The following is a 25,261-nucleotide window of genomic DNA, read 5'->3' as shown; positions in this document are numbered from 1 at the left end:
TATATTGTTTAGGCATGATTTATGTCCTTGATAACTTTTACCCACTCAGCCTGCCAATGCATCCCCCCCAAATTAGGTCAAACTGTGTTTTTTTGGTTTTTTTTTTTGTCCTTGTATGTACAGTATAGATCTTGCATGTAGAGGTCAGTTTATGTTGGTTCTGATCTGGAATTTTCAGAGTAGCAACACACATTGTAGATTGTTTTTCTTAAGATCTTTGTACGAGTTATGGCCTGCTATGTGGGGAGTATAAGAATCTATTATAGTAAAAAGATTCTAAACTTTTTTCTAAGTACATAACTTTCCATAATATTGTATGTCATACCACGTCAGATATGAAATCACTTTTTTCATTAAACTACTAGAATAATTTCTTTGAACTATAACTCAGTATCCATAGAGTAATTAGTGTAGCATGAGAGCGACAAATATTAAATTAGAGGAGGAGGAATGGATGAAAAATATGAGTCTTGTACCAGTTAATATTGCTGCATTTCTTTCATTGTTAGTCGCAATGTAGATTTTCGGAAATTATTTTCTTCTTGTAAGAAGACAACATTCCAGTACTGTACTGCAGATTTGCCTAATTTCTTGGCAAATAGTTAATCACTTTTAAACTTATTTTCATGTTAGTTCAATCAGACTAAGATCCCCTAAATCTGATTAATTCATTCATCCTTTTTATATGTCTTGTACCACATTGTAAGAACTGTGGCATGTTTGCCTTTTAATTAGAATTTGAATTAGTGTTGGATTTTAGGCAAAATCAATTAAAGAAAGATATAACCCCCAACCTGTGTTAATTTCTAGCAATATGTTTGAACAAGGTGCTGTTAACACTTCAATCCTGAAGCAATACACAAGATCTTGAAATGCATTATGTACAGTATGAAGCTCACCCCAGTCAATGTACAGTTAGAATCCTAAGTATTTCCACAGTAACTTAATTTTCATAATTTTGGCTCTGTACATCACCACAATGGATTTGAAATAAAGCAGTCATTATGTGACTGAATGTAGATTTTCAGCTTTAATTTAAGGGGCTTTCCAAAAATGTTCTATGAATAGTAGGAATGAATGCCATTTTTCTGTATACCCCCCTCTTTTCCAAGGGGTCGAAAGTATTTGGACAAACTAACAATCATAAATATAATGGTAATTTTCAATATTTGATTGAAAATCCTTTATAGTCAATGACTTCCTGGTGTCTGCCTATCTCCACGTACTGGGTTTCCACCCTATTGATACTTTGCTAGGCCTTTACTGCAGCTGTCTTCAGGGGTGCTGCTTGTTTGTTGGATGTTTTGCCATCAGTTGTGTCTTCAGCAAGCGAAATTCATATCCATTTGGGTTGGGGTCAGTTGATTAACTTGGCTGTTGAAGAGTATTCTACTTCTTTGTCTTGAAAAGCACTTGGTTTGCTTTCGCAATATGTTTTGGCTCAATGTACATGTTTATTGTGAAGTGTCGTTCTATCAGTTTTGCAGCATTTGGCTGACTCTGAGCAGATAGTATAGCCCTATACACTTAAGAACTCATACTGCTACTTCTGATAGGAGTCATGCCATCAGTAAACATTAGTGACTGCCTTCCATTCACAGCCATGCATGATGATGCCATAAAACTACCTCTACCATGTTTTACAGAAGAAGTGGTATTCATCAGATCATGAGCTATTTCTTCTCTTCTCCATACTATTCTCTTTCCAACATTCTGGTATGTATTGATCATAGTTTCCTTTGTCCAAAGAAAATTGTTCCAGGACAGGCTTTTTAAAAAATGTTTTCTTGCAAAGTCTAATCTGTCCTTCATATGCTTGGGCTTACCAGTTGTATGCATATTTTTGTAAACTCTCTTTACTTTCATGAAGTCTTGTCATGATTGTAAACTTTGGCAGTGACAGGTCTACCTCCGGGAGAGTGTTCTTGGTTTGGCTAAATGTTGTGAAGGGGTTCTTCACCAAGCACAGAATACCTGCAGTCATTCAGAACAGGTTTTTCCAGACCTTGCTGAGTTCACCAGTGTATTCCTTCTTTTTAAGAATATACCAAATAGTTAATTTGACCACTCCATGTTTCTGCTATATCTCCAAACGACTTGCTTAGTTTTATCAGCCTAATGATACTGTTTTTACTTACATAAACTGCTCTTTGAACATCTGATTGATAGTTCACAGTATTTTTGGTAAACCCCTTAAATTAATGCTGAAAGTCACATAATTATTGCTTTATTTCAAGTCCATTGTGATGGTGTACAGAGCTAGAATTATAAAAATTGTGTCACTTTCCAAAAATTTATGGACCTAATTGTATGTCTCTAGGATGACTAGAACCATGTTTTAAGCATAAATTCATAGATTATTGGGTGAACATAGTAACCCATGGCATTTACGTTAGGACATTTTATGTAAAGTGACTTTAGGTTTGCAAGATCTCTTCCTATAAGAATTTCTTCCAATTCCCTTTCAATTGTGTTGAACACCATACTCACTGACACATTTATTTTGTGCAGTTTCTCTAAATGAAAGGCCTACACTTCTAAGGGCAATAATGTTCTGTCTCATTTCATTTGTTAATTGTCGCTTTCTTGCCATTATCACTGAAATATTGTCTAAGTAGTACTTTGGAAGGTGTAGTAACAGTCTGTTCCAACTCAGCTTAAAGACAGACAGTTGGTTTCTAAGTAATCAACAGATGTTGGGACAACTGTGCAAATTGTTTGCTTCAACTTACAAAGCACAATTTACAGTGATCCCTCGCTATATCGCGCTTCGCCTTTCGCGGCTTCACTCCTTCGTGGATTTTATATGTAAGCATATTTAAATATATATCGCGGATTTTTTGCTGGTTCGCGGATTTCTGTGGACAATGGGTCTTTTAATTTCTGGTACATGCTTCCTCAGTTGGTTTGCCCAGTTGATTTCATACAAGGGACGCTATTGGCAGATGGCTGAGAAGCTACCCAACTTACTTTTCTCTGTCTCTCTTGCGCTGACTTTCTCTGATCCTGACGTAGGGGGATTGAGCAGGGGGGCTGTTCGCACACCTAGACGATACGGACGCTCGTCTAAAAATGCTGAAAGATTATCTTCACGTTGCTATCTTTTGTGCAGCTGCTTCCTGAAACAACATGCTGCACGGTGCTTTGCATACTTAAAAGCTCGAAGGGCACGTATTGATTTTTGACTGAAAAACAAACTCTGTCTCTCTCTCTCTCTCTCCCTGCTCCTGACGGAGGGGGTGTGAGCTGCCGCCTTCAACAGCTTTGTGCCACGGTGCTTCGCATACTTAAAAGCCAAACAGCGCTATTGATTTGTTTGCTAGAGATTGTTTTCTCTATCTATGTGACATTCTGTGCTCCTGACACGCACTCCTTTGAAGAGGAAGATATGTTTGCATTCTTTTAATTGTGAGATGGAACTGTCATCTCTGTCTTGTCATGGAGCACAGTTTAAACTTTTGAAAAAGAGACAAATGTTTGTTTGCAGTGTTTGAATAACGTTCCTGTCTCTCTACAACCTCCTGTGTTTCTGCGCAAATCTGTGACCCAAGCATGACAATATAAAAATAACCATATAAACATATGGTTTCTACTTCGCAGATTTTCTTATTTCGCGGGTGGCTCTGGAACGCAACCCCCGCGATGGAGGAGGGATTACTGTACTTTAATTGCTGCAGTACATCTGTAGGTTGTAACCTTTTTGTTGTTCCCTATAAAAAGCCCATTTATACCATTCTATTATTTCCTTTTTTTCAGTATTTGCTAACCTAAACTTTAAATTTAAACCTCTGGCATATTACTACTTACCCCATTCACCATTTTAGGTCATTCATTGTATTTCAACTATATGAATCTGAAGAAAAACTGAGGTGTTCTAAAACTTTGACCGATAGTGTACATTGCTCCTCTTTGCTCCATAACAGTCTCTTATCCAAATTGAAAATTTTATTGTTTTTATAAGAAATTCTCCACTCAGCTAGCTCCCGTATTATTAGCAACATTTACAAGAAGCTAGAGACAGTCAAATTCTACCTCAAACTTTTCGCCAAGCATTAATCACTGTCTTCCCTAAACAAAATAAGGACTTATTGCAGTGTGCATCCTAAAGGCCCATTTCACTTCTGAATAATGATGTTAAGATTCTCCATCCTTCTAGCTAAGATTTTTGAGAGTAATGCTGCCCTCGGTAATATCAGAAGATCAAACTGGATTTATTAAAGGCCAACATTTAGTTTCCAATCTTCGACACCTGTTTAATGTAATATATTCACCAGCAAAGTCAAACACCCCAGAGATCTTATTATCATTGGATGCAGAAAAAGCATTTGTCATGATTGAATGGAACTTCCTTTTCACTACATTAGAGAAATTTGGGTTTGGCCCAAACATTTGTGCATGGATCAAACTACTGTATACCAATCCAGAAGCTTCAGTTTGTATTAACAACATTTGTTCAGACTACTTTAGACTAGAACGTGGTACCAGACCAGGATGCCCTTTGTCACCACTGCCATTTGCAGTCTCCATTGAACCACTGGCAGTTCACTGTCGAAATGCTTACCAGATAAAGGGGATTATCAGAGAAGGACTTGAACAGAAAATTTCTCTATATGCAGAAGATATGGTACTGTATATATCAGACACAGAAAATACTGTGCCTGCAGTCTTAACAGCACTTACAGAATTTCAAAAGATCTCTGGTCTCAGAATTAATTTAAATAAAAGTGTGCTCTTTCCAGTGAATTCTCAAGCATACAATATTAGATTGGAGACCTTCCCTTTTATCATTGCAGATCAGTTTAAATACCTAGAGGTAAGTATCACAGGTAAACATAAAGCTCTTTATCAACAAAATTTTGCCATCTGTATGGGAAAAAAATTAAGCAAGACTTGCATAGATGGTCAACCCTTCATCTCACTCTACCTGGAAGAATTAACGTTGTTAAGATGAATATCCTTCCTAAGCTTCTATTTTTATTTCAAAATATTTCAACATACATCAATAAATCATTTTTTAAGCAGTTAGATTCAACCATAACTTCATTTATTTGGAACTCAAAACATCCATGTATCCAAAGAGTGACCCTACAAAGACCTAAGGCAGAAGGTGGCATGGCTCTACCTAACTTTCAGTTTTATTACTGGGCAGCAAACATACAAGCTATAAAAACCTGGACACAAATAGATGAAAATACACAGGCTTGGTCCGCAACAGAAATAAAATCCTGCAGTACTTCTTTATATTCCCTGCTTTGTGCCCCAATTAATGCAAGTTATCGCCAGTATACTAACAATCCAATTGTGCTTCACTCACTCAGAATATGGAACCAATGTGGAAAGCATTTTAAGATGGAGAATCCTTTATCTGTGGCACCTCTGCATGAGAACCACCTTTTGCAACCTTCACAAACATATGCAGTTTTTAATATCTGGAAAACATCTGGGATTAAATTGCTTAGAGATCTTTATATAGACAACATCTTTGCATCCTATGAACAATTACATTCCAAATTTAACTTTTCAGCAACACATTTCTTTCACTATCTTCAAATTAGCAACACATTTCTTTCACTATCTTCAAATTAGAAACTTTGCTAAACAGAACCTGCCCGATTTTCCTCATCTTGCACCCTCCTCTGTGCTGGAAAAAATATTGCTCAGTTTTGAGGACTCAGACAGCATTTCTGCAATATATAAAACTAGCAAAATACCCGCGCTTCGCAGCGGAGAAGTAGTGTGTTAAAGAGGTTATGTAAACATATATATACATAAACATACTGTATATACATAAATATATACATATACACATCCACATATATATACATATATCAACATATATATACACATACATATATATATATATATATATATATATATATACACACACACACATGCAGACACATATACATATATATACATATACATATTTGTATATCTACATATATATACACATATATACATATATATACATATACATATTTGTATATCTACATACATACACATATATCTATCTATCTATATATATATATATATATATATATATATATATATATATATATATATATATATATATATATATATACACACATATATATATACACATACATACATATATATATATATATATATATATATATATATATATAGCTGATTACCCAGTGGATTCGCTCACTGAGTGCAAGAGAAAAAAAGAAAATGTATGTATAAAATAAGTTTAATTGCCAAATTTATTTTTCCACAAATAAAGAGCACTTACAATAACATAGAAATCAATATAAACAACATTAACATCATTATCATTTGAGAATATGAAGTAATATATAAAAAGCACATTGCATATAAATATAAATTATTAAACATTAAAATGTTCTTCTATAAAACACTACCGTGGCTATTCGTTTGTCTGTCCAGGATTTTAAATCAGCTGTAGCTCGCAAACCGTTTCACCTATTGACTTGAAATTTGGTACACAGATACTACGTCACGTCTACTATTCGCTTTCCCACACATATGAACACATATATATATATATATATATATATATATATATATACACACATACATATACACACACATACACATATATACATATACATACATAGTGCGTTGCAACACGGGCTGTGATTGTTACATGGGAGGGAGACGACAAATCACAGCTTCCCGCTTTCTAATCGGGCTTGTGATTGCTGCTTTGACGGATGCCCAGATCCCACAGTATTTCCCCTTAGGAGAGGCGTTAGGCAAGTGTAATTGAATAGCGGTGCTGCAAGTTATTACTCTTTTTATCTTTATTTTATTTTATTGTAGAATCAACTCACAGCTGCGCGCACCAGTGCGTGCGTGGCGGATGCGTACGGCTGACGTTTTCATTGTCTACCACCTTCGCTAATCATTCTTGAGGCAGATTGAAGACTTAAGTGCCAGCTTAACTGAAAAATTAAAGAAAACATACTAAGTTTTAAAAAAAATCAGTTTTAACGGGAAAAGATGCCGACGAAAGAAGAGAAGCAGCGGGACGCTAGGGTCAAGAGCTGCTCATTAAGCAGCAAGCGCATCAACGTCTGAGCAAACGAATGGTAAACGTACAGAGAAAGAGGATAAATACTATGAATGGTCATGTCAAGTGTATTCACTCCACGTTATCGTGCAGTGCGCTGTTACTGGTATTTTGATAAAAGAATCTGAATAACATATAAGAAGCGTATAAATTATTAAACAGTAAAACATTAACATTTAAGAAGTAAAGATACATTGAGTACTACTGTAGTGCTTTCGGGTATAGTACATTTTTTGTTTGCCCATTACATGCATAAATGTATACATTTTTTGGTGTACCTACCCAAGAACACGCGACATGACCCGGCAGTTAAAAATTTATCGCTCCAGCAATTTTAACTCTGTTACAAAGTCATCTAATATGGTATTGCAAACAGCAGTGGGAGCGTTTCTATAAACTCAATTTAAACTTACTGTTTACACCGTGCTTTGAAGATGCATAGTATGCGACCCGGCAGTTAAAAGTTTCTCGCTACAGCAATTTTAACTCTGTTACAAAGTGATGCAAACTCTCGTTTATACCTCGTGTCTTCTCATTAAACTTGTATCTCGCGAATATGGCATTGCAAACGGCAGCGGGAGCGTTTCTATAAAGTTAAGGTTACGGTTTACAACGTGCTTTTTTATACCTCGTGTCTTCTCATTAAAGTTGTATCTCGCGAATATGGTATTGCAAACGGCAGCGGGAGCATTTCTATAAAGTTAATTTAGACTTACGGTTTACACCGTGCTTTTTTATACCTCGTGTCTTATGAAGATGCTTGTATGCGTCACTCACTCGCTTCTTATTGTTTCGCTGCCTTGTCAATTGTGTAATGAATGTTTTCTTCTGCGCTCTTTGGGGCTCCTCCTCCTTTTCTACGTACTGAGTTCACAGTCAGTTCACGTGATTACGTGGGAGGCGTGATGACGTGACACGCAACTCAGTCTCCTACGGCCATCTTGCTGCCTACCATTACAGTATATGGACAAAAAAGAGGTTCCAGTTATGACCATTACGCGTATAATTTTGAAATGAAAACTGCCTAACTTTTGTAAGTAAGCTGTAAGGAATGAGCCTGCCAAATTTCAGCCTTCCACCTACACGGGAAGTTGGAGAATTAGTGATGAGTGAGTCAGTCAGTGAGTGAGTGAGTGAGTCAGTCAGTCAGTGAGGGCTTTGCCTTTTATTATTATAGATTATTTTACAGTCCCTCCCTTTCAAAGATCCAAGAGGACAATGGGAAAAAGATCTCTCACTCAACATATCAAAAAAGGAGTGGAAGGTAGCAATGCAGAGAATTCACTTGAGCTCCATATGTGCAAAGCGTACAATTATTCAACTCAAAATTATATATCAAGCGCATCTGTCTTGCTTAAAACTGTCCAAAATGTTTCCAGGACAAGTTCCAACCCTGCGAACGCTGCAATCAAGTCCCAGCCTCACTGGGTCACATGTTGTGGGCCTGCACCAAATTAACATCATTCTGGACAAAAATTTTTAAGTGCCTTTCAGACAGCCTTGGTGTCACAATCCCTCCTAATCCACTAACAGCTGTGTGTTTGGTGTACTTCCAGATGGGTTAAAGTGGAGAAGGACAAACAAATTGTAATTGCCTTCAGTACACTATTGGCACGCAAACTTATTTTGCTATACTGGAAGAATCCTAACTCTCCTCTTTTAAGTCAGTGGGTAACTGATGTAAAATACTATTTGAAATTTGAAAAAATCAAATTCTCAGTCAGAGGATCTGCGCAGAACTTTTTCAAAACCTGGCAGGATCTAATCGAATAATATTTTAGAATAAGCTCTTAAAGCACTGAGGAAGTAACTCTCTTCCCATTTGTTTTTCTTCTCCATTTATCTTTATCCGCCTATTAAACTCATCAGTTTATGTATTTTTACAAGCTTTAAGTTTTACTCCGTTGGCCACGCTCTCTTTCTCAGGGGTGGGGGTTGATTTGTTTTCTATCCTATTTTTTGTAAAAATTGATCTATTTGTATGGAATGATTACAATAAAATTATATAAAAAAAAAAAAGGAAAGAAAAAAGAAAATTTAATTGTTTTGCATTGCAGAATAGCATGGTTAACAAGTTCATATGTAACATCATTTTTTAAGGTACGAAGTTCCAAAGACTGAGATGAATTCGTGTTTCGATCTGCTCTTGCACATTATGTGAAATAAGCTAACATGCATTTTTGCTCAATTTATTTCTGATATGCCAGGATGAGATGCATTTGGAACAGTGTGCATGACAACAAATAAAATCTTCCAAATCTTAAGATTTCAATTATTTTCTGTCGCTAAAAAGCATTAAATCTAGGTATCGGTTTTTATTTTGTTTAATACTTTACACTATTATCAACTCAAATCACATTATATTAACACCAGTAATGGCGCACCGCACGGTAATGTTTTCATAGTCTTTCCCTGTACATTTAGCATTCATGTGCTCAGAGGTTGATGTGCTTGCTGCTTCCTGAGCAGCTCTTCTTTTCTCCACCCTAGCGGATCGCTTCTTCTCATCTTTCGTCGGCATCTTGTTGCGTTAAAACTGATTAAGTCAGTTTTTGTGTTGTAATTACTTAGTACATTTTCTTTAATTTTTCACTTAAGCTGGCACTTATGTCTTCAATCTGCCTCAAGAATGATTTAAGATATGAAGACGTAAGAGAAATGACGGCAAAAGTGGTGGGGATGAGAATGGCGCCCATACGCATGCGCCACACGGCCGCCCTGCTGGCTGCTGCCAAGAGTTGATTATACAATAGAATAAAAGTAAAAAGAGGAATAACCTTGGAGGTCAGTCATCACCCTGAAAGTGGATAGTAGATGTCACGTAGTATATGTGTACCAAAGTTCAGGTCAATAGGTCAAACGGTTTGTGAGCTACAGGTGATTTAAAATCCAGGACAGATAAACAAACAGCCTCGGTAGCGTATTATATATAAAGATCACAGCTTATCTTGATATTTTCCATGTTAAAAGCATTGATGAAGTGTTTAAAGCACATAAAGGCCAGTTTTCTTCACTTCAAGCAAAGTGTGCCTTTGGATACATTATAGTTAAAAATGTGATATTTTTATAGGTAAATAAATGTAATTGTTCTCTTTGACCAGCCACTTTCTAATACTACCCAAAATTAAATTCAGGGTTTTTTTTATTTGGCATACTGTGCTTGTCTAATTGTACACACATTGATATAAAGTTTGTCTTTACATACAATTGTGTTTACTATTTTCACATTTATATTTACCTATAAAGTGACTTTTCATAATGTTGCAGCTATTTACAAAGTTCTAATGTTGGAGTACTGGAATGTTAAGTGGCTTAAGGTTTTAAACAGTAAGTTAGTGACTGGTTCTTCTTAGTTCTTTATTTAATTGTAAATCATACTGCTGAGCTTAAAAATTTAAAAGGGAGACTATTGTGCTATGTGTTCAATACTTTAAAATATTTATAGTAACATTTTAAAGAAATTTATTCTTGTAAATGCATTAAAAACTGAAAATGTGCATTATTTTATCAGCTGGGTTATAATGTTTAATATATGTGTTTATTTCATTATCTTTTCTCTTGTTATACTTTTTTTAATTTTGCAGTACAATATCTTCTGCATTCAATTCCCTTGCAACTGTTACTATGGAAGATCTGATCAAGCCTTATTTTCCTTCTATGACTGAGAAGAAGGCTACTGTTCTGTCTAAACTCCTTGGTAAGTAACTTGTAATTCTGTCGGTAATACGTAATTTGATCTTAGTTGTAATGCTGTGCTAATTCATTCCTTACTAAATAATTTTTATAAGTCATGCAGTGTGTCCCAAAACATGACTTACACCTATGTATGTTAGCAGTTTGGGTTTACTAACAGAGTGTGTCTCTCTATATATTTTATTTTGCATGTCCATAGGGTGTTTAAGGTACTAATGTGTTTGGGTTTTTTTTTTTTTTTTACTTAGTTTAAATGTACTTTTATTTTTAAACAGTGTTTTTTTATTTTAAAGACTGCAAATTTTTATTTAAATGGTACAGATCATTTTACTATAAGAACTTGCCTATAGAATATGCAGATGTATAAGTTACTTTTACCATATAACCTTGTAATTTTTATTTGGACAAACTGTGAAAATTTATGTTAAAAACTAAACCCTGGTCATCACCTACCTTACAACTTCCAACTCACCTGAACAGGTGGGGTTGGGGGAAGAGGACGGTCTCTTAAACCATGGTTCAAAATTATTTCAGGGCACCATGCTTTAAGTAATTTTGGGTTCCCAGGTAGCAATGCAAACCCTTGAACATTGCTGTCACCATAGAGATGTACTGGTGGTTCCAGACTGGCTGTCGTCACAAGTAAACTCGGGCAGCAGTAATGTATTGCCGTCTGGTGAGTGTTGAAGTGAAATATGTGAATGGTGTTTGTTCTATTTAAATTAGGGTGTTTTTGTGACAGTAGTGTACCCTACTGTTCACATCAAGTGTTGCTACCCATGACTCCTTCATGGTATTTATGTATCTATGTATTTTACAGTATGTAACTGTGCATATGTTTGTGTATATGTATTTTATATATAAATAATATATATGTATATGGGGACAAAGGGTGGATTTTATATATAATATATACATGTAATGAATTATTATTATAATATATTTTGTTTGAAAAGACAATCGTTAAAATTATTTCTGTTTGTTTCTGTTCATTTTTCCATATCTTAAAAAATGTTTTATCTCCATGTATTGCTTGTCCTCAAGTTATGTTTATTTTGGCACATTTTCTTTATTTCATTTGTTTTTATAAAAACAATATAATTTTATTTATTGGAAAGAAATAAGCTTTTTTTAGCTATAAAAATCACAGTTCACAAGAAGTTTATATATCATTCTTGAAATATGTGTATACTTCATATGCATGGGTGTTGAGTCATATGGCTGGGGGGAAGCTTCTGATGCATTGATTCCATAAAACGTAAGTTATAAGTATGATTCCAACTAACAACCTAGCATTAGTATGTGCCATCTTTCAAATCATAGCTGTTGTCAGAGACACTATTGTTCATGTTGTTTGGTAACTATTTTATAGTATTGTAAATCGCAATGCAAGCCTTCATGTTATATAGTATATGGTGAATGAATTTGTTATTGAGTAAAGATATGAGTTAAATGTGTACTTAGGGCAGGAAACCTGCAGGATTCAACATAAAAGTGGATATGGCTTTGATATTTTATAGTAATTATAATAACTTGGTTATAAAATAACAGCTGTATTTTCTCACAGCTTTAGGATATGGCATTGTTTGTCTGGGGATGGCCTACATTGCTTCACAGATGGGCTCAGTGCTGCAGGTAATTTTCAGAGGCTCTTCATATTAATTTATCTGAAGAAGCCCTTCATGATTTTAAAATGTTTTTTAAGAAGTTATTAATCCATAATGAAAACTGTTTATTAATCTGTGTATTTATATTTGTTCTATCAGAGCCATTCCATTGAAAAGAAACATTTCATGCTTTGCTTTTAAATCAAACATTTTTGGCCTTTTATGGCACATTTCATAATTTGTCAGTGGCATTTGGTCTGTCTTGTTAGGTAAAGATTCAGTTGAAGAAATGGGGTTTCCTATGTTTGAAAGAAAAAGCAAACACTATTTACTTTACCCAGCCCATTTAATTTAATCTGTTCAGCGATGAAAATAAGTAAAGTTATATGATCAATTATCTTTTTGGAATCAGGCAATCTGCCGTATACATTATTAAATTACTGACATAGTTGTATATACTAGAATATTAAAATACTTTCAAATTGTAATCCATAGGCAGCACTTAGTATCTTTGGAATGGTTGGAGGACCATTACTTGGAGTCTTCTGTCTTGGAATATTCTTTCCATGTGCTAATTCTGTGGTAAGCATTAAACTCAATATTAAACCTTTAAATATCTCATCTACCCCTGTCACATTATTCATTGGAAACATTGAATGACAACTCAAGGCTTCAAGTGTAAAAATCTTTCTTTTTTTCAATGCAGGAAAAACTTTGGTATTGCTACTTTTTCCCATTATTAAATTAGTTTAGAAAAAAATGCACGATCCATGCATGCTCTCAGAGTGCAGTTATGTGATTAATTGACTGTGAGATGATATTTTTTAATTTGTGGTGGTGTTTACTTGATGGTGTTAGAAATAATTGATTTCTTTTTATATACAGCACCATATATAACCCTTGATAAAGGAATAGAAGCTTCATATTTGCCCTCTATAAAGTATCTATCTATCTATCTATCTATCTATCTATCTATCTATCTATCTATCTATCTATCTATCTATCTATCTATCTATCTATCTATCTATCTATCTATCTATCTATCTATCTATCTAATGTAATAGGCATGGGTACAGTTGTCAATGCATCTGTGTTCAACTGATTTATCCAGTGCAGAAGGTGCAAGACAGGAACCAACCTTGGATGAGCAGCAGTTATGTGTATGGGACCATGATTTTGAGTCATTAGTTAACATAAACTGCATGTCTTTGAAATGAGGGGACTTCATATAGGCAGTGGGAGTTACAACTGAAGGAAGTAAAAATACATTAAGATTTCAAACTATGCTGCTAATTCTGTACCTGTGATTAATGTTGTATTCCTTATAAACTGGGAAGTCAGAATTTCTGAGTTCCAAGTAGGCAATTGTACACACAGTACTGTCCAATTTCTGTCTGGGGATATGTTGCTATGGTGTTTGAAAGCGGAAAATATCATGTAATGTGTTGTTATTAACTTGTTCAGTAGTTGTCTGTACAGTACACCCTCGAAATTCGCGGGGGTTGCGTTCCTAGAGCACCCGCGAAGTGTGAAAAACCGCAAATTATGGATGTGGTTAAAAAAATGCCTATTTTTATAGTTTAAACCATAAATCTGCCCCCAAAACACTTTAATTTCATTTCAACCTCAGCTTAATACATTACCTAAAAAAAAAATGTAAAGGTAAACCCTTATACTGTACTGTACTGATACGTCACCCGCAGTGCTAGAATGTAAAATACCGATGTTACCGCTATATGTACTGTAATTCATGCAAGCGCGTTTTCATTGCCAGAAGCCTTAGAAGGTGCAGGGCCTTTCAACGGCATCTTGGGGCTTTAACCCTTAAACTGACACATACTTGGGGGTTAATGCATCCCTGGACGCCAAATACTTTTTTGCTGCACTTTAAGCAAGCATTACAATTCACAAAGAAAAAGTGAAATTTTTATGGAACATGCTCTTTGCATTGAAAAAAATACATCACTATTACTGCAACACTGATCATTTTACACACTGCCAATGAACTATAAAAACTATTTAAAAAAACTACTGGAACAATATGTACAAGGTGCAACTGACATCATTGATGAAGTTCAGTAAATCACTGAGCCAACTGCGCTTGAACTGGTTGCACGCAAGCACACAGAGGTAAACGCTGATGCTGGCAGGCTAGTCTAGTGTAGCGGCTCAATCCCAGAGACATTGAGGCTGCAGTGCTGCAGGGGCAGGCAGTGGTCATGAGCTGGCTGCTCAACGAATGTACGGCACTGACTGATCGTGCTGGTAAATTGCACTGGGAACCGACAATAGCTGGTTGCGGTGTTCAATAAATGCATGTTGCCAAATATACTCTGCTCCTACGTGCTGGGAAATGGCACTGGGAAATGACTATAGCCGGTTGTGGCAGTTTAAGGATTAAGAAGAACAAAACATGAAAACACTCAGCTGGAGATGCGTCACAGGGCAGCAGTCAATCAGCAGCAAGGAGAAATGAATAACGCTGTACCAGTCCGGTGCCGCTAAGATTCACACCGTCGAGAAGACTGTGATTTATTTATTTTTATGGTGGAGATTCCAGGGACGCACCCAGCCTTGACCCGACCCGCACGCACTCACAAACAGAGACAAAAACAAAGCAATCCGGTAATCAAACAGCAAATAAACAATGTAATGAAAACAATACCACCCCTGTTCCCCTTACGGCAATTATACATTAAATACAACAAAGCACCAACAAAACACACACAGTAATGTCCATGAAAACGGCAACGGATGAAATGTAATGATGAAGATACAGTGGGGCAAAAAAGTATTTAGTCAGCCACCAATTGTGCAAGTTCTCCCACTTAAAAAGATGAGAGAGGCCTGTAATTTTCATCATAGGTATACCTCAACTATGAGAGACAAAATGAGAAAAAAAAATCCAGAAAATCACATTGTCTGATTTTTGAAGAATTTATTTGCAAATTATGGTGGAAAAAAAGTATTTGGTCAATAACAAAAGTTCATCTCAGTACTTTGTTATATACCCTTTGTTGGCAATGACAGAGGTCAAATGTTTTCTGTAAGTCTTCACAAGGTTTTCACACACTGTTGCTGGTATTTTGGCCCATTCCTCCATGCAGATCTCCTCTAGAACAGTGATGTTTTGGGGCTGTCGCTGGGCAACACGGACTTTCAACTCCCTCCAAAGATTTTCTATGGGGTTGAGATCTGGAGACTGGCTAGGCCACTCCAGGACCTTGAAATGCTTCTTACGAAGCCACTCCTTCGTTACCCGGGCGGTGTGTTTGGGATCATTGTCATGCTGAAAGACCCAGCCACGTTTCATCTTCAATGCCCTTGCTGATGGAAGGAGGTTTTCACTCAAAATCTGACGATACATGGCCCCATTCATTCTTTCCTTTACACGGATCAGTCGTCCTGGTCCCTTTGCAGAAAAACAGCCCCAAAGCATGATGTTTCCACCCCCATGCTTTACAGTAGGTATGGTGTTCTTTGGATGCAACTCAGCATTCTTTCTCCTCCAAACACGACGAGTAGAGTTTTTTCATCTGACCATATGACATTCTCCCAATCCTCTTCTGGTTCATCGAAATGCTCTCTAGCAAACTTCAGACGGGCCTGCACATGTACTGGCTTAAGCAGGGGGACACGTCTGGCACTGCAGGATTTGAGTCCCTGGCGGAATAGTGTGTTACTGATGGTAGCCTTTGTTACTTTGGTCCCAGCTCTCTGTAGGTCATTCACAAGGCCCCCCCGTGTCGTTCTGGGATTTTTGCTCACCGTTCTTGTGATCATTTTGACCCCACGGGGTGAGATCTTGCATGGAGCCCCAGATCGAGGGAGATTATCAGTGGTCTTGTATGTCTTCCATTTTCTAATAATTGCTCCCACAGTTGATTTCTTCACTCCAAGTTGCTTACCCATTGCAGATTCTGTCTTCCCAGCCTGGTGCAGGTCTACAATTTTGTTTCTGGTGTCCTTTGACAGCTCTTTGGTCTTGGCCATAGTGGAGTTTGGAGTGTGACTGTTTGAGGTTGTGGACAGGTGTCTTTTATATTGATAACGAGTTCAAACAGGTGCCATTAATACAGGTAACGAGTGGAGGACAGAGGAGCCTCTTACAGAAGAAGTTACAGGTCTGTGAGATCCAGAAATCTTGCTTGTTTGTAGGTGACCAAATACTTATTTTCCACCATAATTTGCAAATAAATTCTTTAAAAATCAGACAATGTGATTTTCTGGATTTTTTTTCCCATTTTGTCTCTCATAGTTGAGGTATACCTATGATGAAAATTACAGGTCTCTCTCATCTTTTTAAGTGGGAGAACTTGCACAATTGGTGGCTGACTAAATACTTTTTTGCCCCACTGTAGGTAGTCCAGAGATACGCATGTTGAATTGGAATGTAAAGATAGTCCTACCGGTAGTTCCTGAAATAGTGAAGTAGGGTGGACGAGTTCAGGAGCACTCCTTTCTTCGCAGGATAGTAATGAATCCACTTACAGTCCTCATGCGCACAGGCAGACGGCAGACAATCCAGACCCCAACCACGAAACTATCCAGGACACAACGAATAAGTACAGGTAACCCAACAGAAGGCAGGCAGAGAGACAGGAACTTGAAACACAAATTACAAAAACGTTTCTTTTGGTCACCGGCCACCTTTTTAAAAGCCACGCTGACTCCTTTGACCCCAACAGCCCCTGCACCCTCAGCAGAAGACCAATCAGAGCCACTGCAGGGACGGCTGGGAGTTGCAGTTTCAAATTCTAGTAGAGTATGCTCTCGGATTGGCTACTTCCACCATCCCAAGCCGCGTTTTCCTCTACGGTTGCTTCCTGTTCTGTCTACAGTATTGCCACGAAAAAAACCATAAAAAATTGAACGACTGAGGCCACAAACCCTGAACCACGTCTTCGCTGTGGTCTACTGTATTCCAAAAGAACAAGCACAACAAGTTTTCTTGGAGGCATCTGTGATGCTTTTTCAAATGTTTTACTAGACGTGATCAACTTGGTTGTGATGTCGTTCCCAGCTCTGACATCCAACTTCCAAGGTAAACAGAACGTAGCATTAATATACAGCTGTGATGACATTAGCTGCTCCATGTATCAGTTCCAATTTATTGTTTCAAAACTTCCACATTAACAAGACATTTGTGTGACTCAATTCATAGTGCTGAGAAGTACAGGGAAAATCTCTCTAATGATGCAACATACTAATAGAAATGTAGAGTCGCAAAGATGTGCCATACTTCTAAAATAGCATCCTTCATTACTGAAAACAAATTGGTATACACTAAATTTTTGTCAGATTTTGAAGAAACTGTAATGTTTATTTGTATAACAGATAAAATGTCATGTAATTTTCCAAATTACTTCATTCAGACTAGGGTTGCATCAGGGGTTTTGCCTCTGAAGCCTATCCCAGCTGGAATAGGGCACAAGGTAGGAACAAACGTGGACAGAGCACCAGTTCACTGCAAATCGAACTCACACACACTAGGACCAATTTAGTGTTGCCAATTCACCTAATCTACATGTCTTTGGACCATTGGAGGAAAAAAAACAAAAGCACCCAGAGGAAAAACACACACACACACACGGGGAAAACATACAAGCTCCATAAATGAAGGTTTTTCAGTGTACACATTTTTTCTCCATGCATTTGTCATGGTGCACTTTTGTATGATTGTATTTGTCAGCACTCTTTTATCATGCTACCAGCCACGCCACACCACAGATTTTGTGATCTGTATTAAGGATTCTACCGTGGAGAAAAATGTAAAAGTTTAATTCTATATACCTTCAAAACTTGATGGAACTTACCTGTGTTTCTGCTTCTTTTGAATTGATAATGCCTATAAATATTTGAATTCTGATTTTTTTAAATACTAACAAGTTTTAATATGAAAATTCATTTTGCCTTGAGTGTAATTTTTGTATTGAGTGTAAAGAATATAACAGTGAGTCAGCATTTAAACCTACAATGTTAGATTGCAAAAGAGGCATTAATGCTAACTGTAATAGTGCTGTGTGTTAGAAATATATAAAAGTAGAAAATTATTATATGTTAAAAAAAAGTTACATCTTTATCTTTACTAGGGTGCTCTTAGTGGTCTACTGGCTGGACTGGTCATGGCTTTCTGGATAGGCATTGGAAGCTTTGTTTCTAAGAGTTCATCTTCTGTGCCTTCTGTCAACACTACCGCTTTTCCACAAACAGGAAATGTAACAATGACTGCAATGACAACACTCTTGACGACCGCAGCTACAAAACCACGGTTAGAAAAATTACGGGGTAACATGGTGGCTAAGGGATGATGGTTTAACCTTAAAGTCTTGGGAGACAGGGCTTTAATCCTGGCCCAGTTAATATCTTTTTATAGTTTGCCTGTTTCCCCAATTTCTGTGCATGCTTTTTTTTCCTCTTTCAGATAATCTATTTATTCCAATGTCCCAAAGCATTTGTATTAGATTAAATGGCAGTTTAAAGTTGACTGGCGTGAATGTTCCATGCCTTGACCTGGTTTGTCACAAGGCTCTGGATCCTCAACAACCCCAAATCTGGGTTAAGACAATTGTGGAAATGGAAGGATTAAATTAAAATTAGAAGGTCCAGACATTTGTTAATAATCGTTTATTTGGTATAATAAACTAAAACATAACCTATTCCTTCTGCAACTGCTGTATATAGTATATTATATATTTGCACAAGTCATGTACTGTGTTTAACAGTATCACCCACATCATTAATAATTATGTGAAAATAAGAATCTGCTTCCCTTATTAATTTACTAATAATAATAAATTATTATTATTTGGAATCAAGCTCAGATTTATCTTAGTTTGCTTGGTACACCATTGTGAATTAACACTGATTCAGTAAGGCACAATTTACAAAGAATAGTATAAATTTTTTTGGAATACAGTAATCCCTCCTCCATCGTGGGGGTTGCGTTCCAGAACCCCCCGCGAAAGGTGAAAATCTGCGAAGTAGAAACCATATGTTCATATGGTTATTTTTATATATTTTAAGCCCTTTTAAACTCTCCCACACTATTATAAACATTTCCCGCACAATTATACAGCATAAACCCTTTGTATTCTCTTAGATATTAGGTAAGATTTGTTGAAATTATGTATGTAAACACAGTTTATATACAGTAAAACCTAAATATTATTTTAAAGATATCGAGCGTCTCCGATATCACATATGTTACAGCCATTACGACCGACAGGCCACCAGCAATAAATACGTACAATGCAAGAAAAATTGTATACAGTAAAATGTGTGTACAGTGACACTAAACTATGTACATGTAATAAGTACTGAACGTAGATAATTAATTATGGTTACTCACCAACAATGACACGATGACTTGTCCGATAACGATGAGTTTAATTTTACTGCACAACAAAGGATAGCGTTACAGCTCTTCTAAAGGAGCCTCTTGTTGTTGTTCTTCCAGCACTCTTCAATCCAAATCCCTAAAGCAGATTCCATCCAGACTACTGCCTTATCACGTCCACTTGCAACTTGTTTTGCGCCCTGGTTAAAGGACACTGCGGCCGTAGATCTTATATGCTTTTCTTCCTTTTTAAATAAAAAGAATTGTGGACTCATTGTTGCCGTAATGGTGTCCTGCAGTGGTGTAGCTGTTCCCTTCCTTCAACATATCCAAAACTTTTACCTTTTCTGCAATCATTTGCATCTTCTGTTGGCGCTTGGACACAGCCCCTGAAGCAGTAGCAGGAGCACGTTAATGCTGAATGAGTGAGATGAGACTTCCTGGTTAATGCAGCACTCCGTCGCTGAGCCAATCAGCAGCACACAGGAACTTAACTGCGTGCTCTGATTGGGTAGCTTCTCAGCCATCCGCCAATAGCATCTCTTGTATGAAATAACTGGGCAAGCCAACTGAGGAAGCAAGTACCAGAAGTAAAAAGACCCATTGTCCGCAGAAACTCGCGAAGCAGCGAAAAATCCGCGTTATATATTTAGATACGCTTACATATAAAATCCGCGATAGAGTGAAGCCGCGAAAGTCGAAGCACGATATAGCGAGGGATTACTGTATTCAAAAAGTATATTCTCTCATGTTAATCAGCATTCTTCAGCAATGTACTTGTATTTATTTGTATATTTTATATTACATTTTTACATAACTGATATATTTCTACTAATACATTTTATTTGTTTTATTTTGTAGTCTGTCTGGTTTAAACAAGTTTTATGCCTTGTCATATATGTGGTACAGTGCACACAACTCAACCACTGTTGTTATTGTTGGTCTTCTTGTCAGTCTTTTCACAGGTAAGAGTTCTTGCTTTTTTTTGTTAAACAGTAACAGAGTAATATATGTGTTGAAAAGTTTTCTGAATATTTAATACATATTTTTAGAAGTGAATTTTAGAATAATGTAATATAGTTTGCAATTAAGATAAGTGAGATATGGGAAATGAAATATTAAATTTACGTGTTCAAAGTCTCCAGACTGCAAAAAATATATAACTTTCAATGAGATGTGCATGATAACACATTGCAGTTTTTTTCTTGTGCTTGATATGACTGACACTTGTACTTAAATCGGTAAACATCATTCAATAGAATAGAAATATGCTGCCACATAAATGATTGCATAATCAAAATGTAATGACATGTACTGTATGTACTAAGGATTCACTCATAAGGAATCTAGTTGCAACATGAAGAACATGCAAAAAATACCACTTTAAGGGCATGTGCAAATGGCCAATATTGAATTCTCCACAGAACAGACAAGTACTTGAACAATATTTCAACTACTTGGGTGTGCCCCCAATAACGAAAGGGTAGGGCCATTGCCCTAGTAAATTTCTGACAGTGTGGTGTTCATCCTTATGCAGTTTGTTCTGTATATCTGTGTCATTCCTGTTTTAAAAATGTACACACTTGAGCTTTGGTGTTTTAAAGGGTTCTGTTTTTTGCATGAAAGTGGATATTCCTCACATTTCCTGAATGTTTCCTTTTTACCATTTACTTAAGCAAATATTTTGTCCCACATGAGGATGACAACTGAAAAGCTGTGTTAGCAGAAGCTGTATTAGCTGAACTGCTAAATATGCCAACTGAGAGACAAGTACTGCACAGTTCGCCCTTTCCAGACAATACTAAATGTAAAGGAATAATTGCCAAAAAATCAAGAATCTTATAAGTGTAGGATAAGCAGAGAATAGTATGCCATATATAAAGAAATTTATGTAAAAAATAGATTGCACTAAGAAGTGTCTAAGAGTATTTGTCTCTGCTGTTCTTACCATGTTCGATGATCTGTGAAATATGTTGAATGTCTTCGATAGTAAATCAACTTAATGTCAATACATAAGAATTCACCTTTCAGTGCATATTATATACAGCAAATGGACAATGAAACTTGTCACTAACTTATGTAATGTTTGAAAATAATTATACAGTACTATATAGCATTTTATTGTAAGTCATAGTCTCTCTTACATTGTATGTGTTGTTATTCCTTTTAAATATGCATACATTATAAATAATTTGCATATTCTCTTTCTTTGTTAATGTTGCACATTTATTTTAAGAAAGACCCAAAAATAACTAGTTCAACTACTTCATTTACATTCTAAGCAAAAGTAGTAGCTTATTTTTGCTATAAAATTTGTAATATATTTGCTCTAAACTCTTATTTATTAAAACTGTTTTTGCATTAAACTTTTATAGAAAATGTAAATGAATGGACTCCTCAACAAATTTTTTTTTTTCTTTTTTTAGGCCCAACAGAAGGAAAGGATGTTAACCCAGACACCATCTTCCCTATTCTGAGTTCTTTGCTGTTCTTCCTGCCTGACAAATACAAAGAGAAACTAAACTGTGGAGTCCCTTTTAGGAAAAGGGTAATAAAAAAAATCCTTAACAGATTATAATAGAGATGATCAATAAGTTCTAAGCCTGACCTATTAAGAGAAATAATAGTAAAATGAAATTATTTTTCAACATAACCTTCATTAACACTAATACACTTTTTATAATGTTTTACAATGGCACCCAGATTAAATGTTTTGTTTTGCATGTGCAATAACTTGTCTGTAGCCAACTTGACATCTCCTCGGATGTGGACCTTCAAAGTTGTGAAATTTCATAAGGCCGAGTCTGAAAAATAGGGTGCATGTGGTATTTCTTTGAATCCATATTTTTTCAGAATAGCCTTTGTAACCTGTACAGTTTGAGTGAACTTTGTTGTGAAGCAGAAGGAAGTTGTCAACAGCTTTCCTTGCTGTTTTTTCCCCTATTTCCTGCCACAAATGGCAAAGCAAATCACCATACTATTAACTAGCTTCTTAGGTCTTTTGAGGCATGTAATCAGTATGGATTTACTCCTTCAACAGTATTAAAAAGCATGGATATCATCTTGATAGCACTGATTTGTTTGTGCATGAGAATCATAAATGTTGTGGAACCCTCTTAAATTAGTTTAATTAGGTTCTTCAATGAAAGAGCTGGAGCACCCACTTGGATTAAGCTGTTTTATTTTTTTTAAATAGCTTTGATTACCAATAAGTAGAGACAGTAGCCTTTATAAACTTAAAGCTATAATATCTGAAAGATTTGTGTGATAGCTTAGCCAGAGGAGGCTGATATTGTGAAATTAAAGAAAAAAATTGTGTTGGAAGACTGGCAATATATTCTGTGTTACCATAAAATAGACAGTGGTCTTATCCAAATCTCTAAACCTTGAGCCATCTGAGCTTATTTACTTCAAGTGCTAAAAAGTGGGCATTAAGACATATTCTCATTTAATTATTTTGATTAGTTTCCTGTGCATTATTTTTGTGTTTTTTGTTTTGAAGCACTTAGAGGTGGTTTACAACTTTCCTCAACACTTTTCATTGATAAACTACTGTAAACAACATAAAAAAATCAATTGCAATTGAATTTTCCTTTTCCTTTCGTGTGCCTCATTTTTTGATATAGCATATTTGTAATCAGTTCGGGAAATATTCATAATTGGGTCTGATGCATTTCTAGCATATTTATATATATCAATTTGTGTGAAGATGAATGTTACAAAGTTCTTATCCACAAGAAACAGCGGGTTAAGATTACCAGTTGGAAGTTAACTTTGTAGGGCATAATAATTTGAGTTAAAAAATAACTGGATCATGGTCAAGGATGTCAATAGTGTAATATTTTCAGGATTTAATAGATGGCAGTGAATTTTAATCTATAAAAAGTCTGTTTTTGAGTATGATGTACTGACAAAAAGAATATTTAATTTGAGTACAGAAAGCTCAATGTGTTCAAGAGATTGTAATACATAGTAAACTGTGTTATTGCTGTCATGCTGTCACTTTTTTAGTTTTTATAGTTCAGGTGCTAAAGTTATATGTAAGTCTGGATTTATGTTTGTACTGCATAATTCAAGATTATAGTTTGAGTGCTCATACTTTGAACCAGTTAAAATAACATAAGCATAAATTCTGTCTTCCTTATTCAATGCATATGCAGTGTGTTAGCCAGAATTATTCTCGATTCAAAAAGGTTCCCAATGATACATTTTAATTTGGAATCCATGTAGAATCAGTTGCAACAAATTGATTTGTTTTATGAAACAATATATCTTTACTGAAACTGATCTTTGTTTAATGGGTCTTCTATATAAAAACAAGTTTGGCCTTTAGTGACAGGGAGGTATGAAAACACTTTTTCTGTGAAAATATGAGGCCTTTAATGTTCCAGTTTATAAACTTTATCAATTTATTGTAACTAGCCAACCCGCAGCATAGCATACTCCGCATAATTATGTATTGATAGGTGAACACTTCCTGAAAGACACAGTTGTCCAAATGGGGTTGGTTTTGAGGATACGACTGTAGGTGAATGAAAAGATGTAACTCTGGAGAGGGCAACATACAATACAGCGTTTTACACGCTGCATACAATGATTCACATCGAAGTATAGACACTGCTAAGACCATGGAATACCCCTCTCAAACTGTTTTACATGCTGCATACAGTGATTCACATCCGCAACATACAAATTGTTTTACACGCTGCATACAGCGATTCACATCCGCGACAAATATGATTCTTCTTAGATGGTGCTGGCGCGTCCACCCTCGCTCTCGAAGCATACACACTGCCTGGTCATGTGCCTGCTCGCAAGAGCAACTAACAGAGACCCGCCCACCAACTGTAAGACCATGGGATACCCCTCGCAAACTGTTCTACACGCCGCATACAGCGATTCACATCCACAACAAACAAACTGTTTTACATGCCGCATACAGCGATTCACATCCGTGACAAACATGCCTCTTCTTAGATAGTCCTGCCGCGTCCACCCTCGTTCTCGAAGCATACACACCGCCTGGTCATGTGCCCGCTCGCAAGAGAAACTCATGGAGACTCGCCCACCAATTCTAAGACCCTGGCGTGTAAAACAGTTTGCGATGGTGGACACGGTCCTGCATCATAACCGAAAAGAATACGGTAGAACCTTGGTTCACGACCATAATTCGTTCCAAAACTCTGGTCGTAAACTGATTTGGTCGTGAACCGAAGCAATTTCTCCCATAGGATTGTATGTAAATACAATTAATCAGTTCCAGACTGTACGAACTGTATGTAAATATATATGTTAAGTTTTTAAGCACAAATATAGTTAGTTAAACCATAGAATGCACAGCGTAATAGTAAACTAAATGTAAAAACATTGAATAACACTGAGAAAACCTTGAACAACAGAGAAAACTAATACTGCAATAGTTTGCGCTATAGCACTACCAAACGCTGGCTAAAAACACCTTTTTTTTAACGAGTTTTAAGCACAGGGAAAAAAATGAACATTTGAAAAAATCCGTAATTTAATAAACCACCAAGAAAAGTAACATTGCAACAATGCACACTACGA

The 25,261-nt window shown here is 36.2% G+C and overlaps 1 protein-coding gene across 1 annotated transcript in view; it reads left to right on the top strand.

Annotated features, from left to right (window-relative positions):
• slc5a6a (solute carrier family 5 member 6a) overlaps positions 1-25,261 on the top strand; it is a 143,646-nt gene that overhangs the window by 100,270 nt on the left and 18,115 nt on the right. Inside the window, exons 10-15 of the mRNA XM_028797206.2 lie at positions 10,642-10,754; positions 12,318-12,385; positions 12,853-12,939; positions 18,450-18,628; positions 20,558-20,661; positions 22,123-22,244. Coding sequence (XP_028653039.2) covers positions 10,642-10,754; positions 12,318-12,385; positions 12,853-12,939; positions 18,450-18,628; positions 20,558-20,661; positions 22,123-22,244 — 673 coding nt within the window. The remainder of the gene's footprint in view (positions 1-10,641; positions 10,755-12,317; positions 12,386-12,852; positions 12,940-18,449; positions 18,629-20,557; positions 20,662-22,122; positions 22,245-25,261) is intronic.

This window comes from Erpetoichthys calabaricus, chromosome 3, assembly GCF_900747795.2.
Source record: "Erpetoichthys calabaricus chromosome 3, fErpCal1.3, whole genome shotgun sequence".
NCBI classification, from domain to species: Eukaryota; Metazoa; Chordata; class Cladistia; order Polypteriformes; family Polypteridae; genus Erpetoichthys; species Erpetoichthys calabaricus.
The sequence above is the reverse complement of the archived record's forward strand: the minus strand, read 5'-3'. Positions and strand labels throughout refer to the sequence as shown.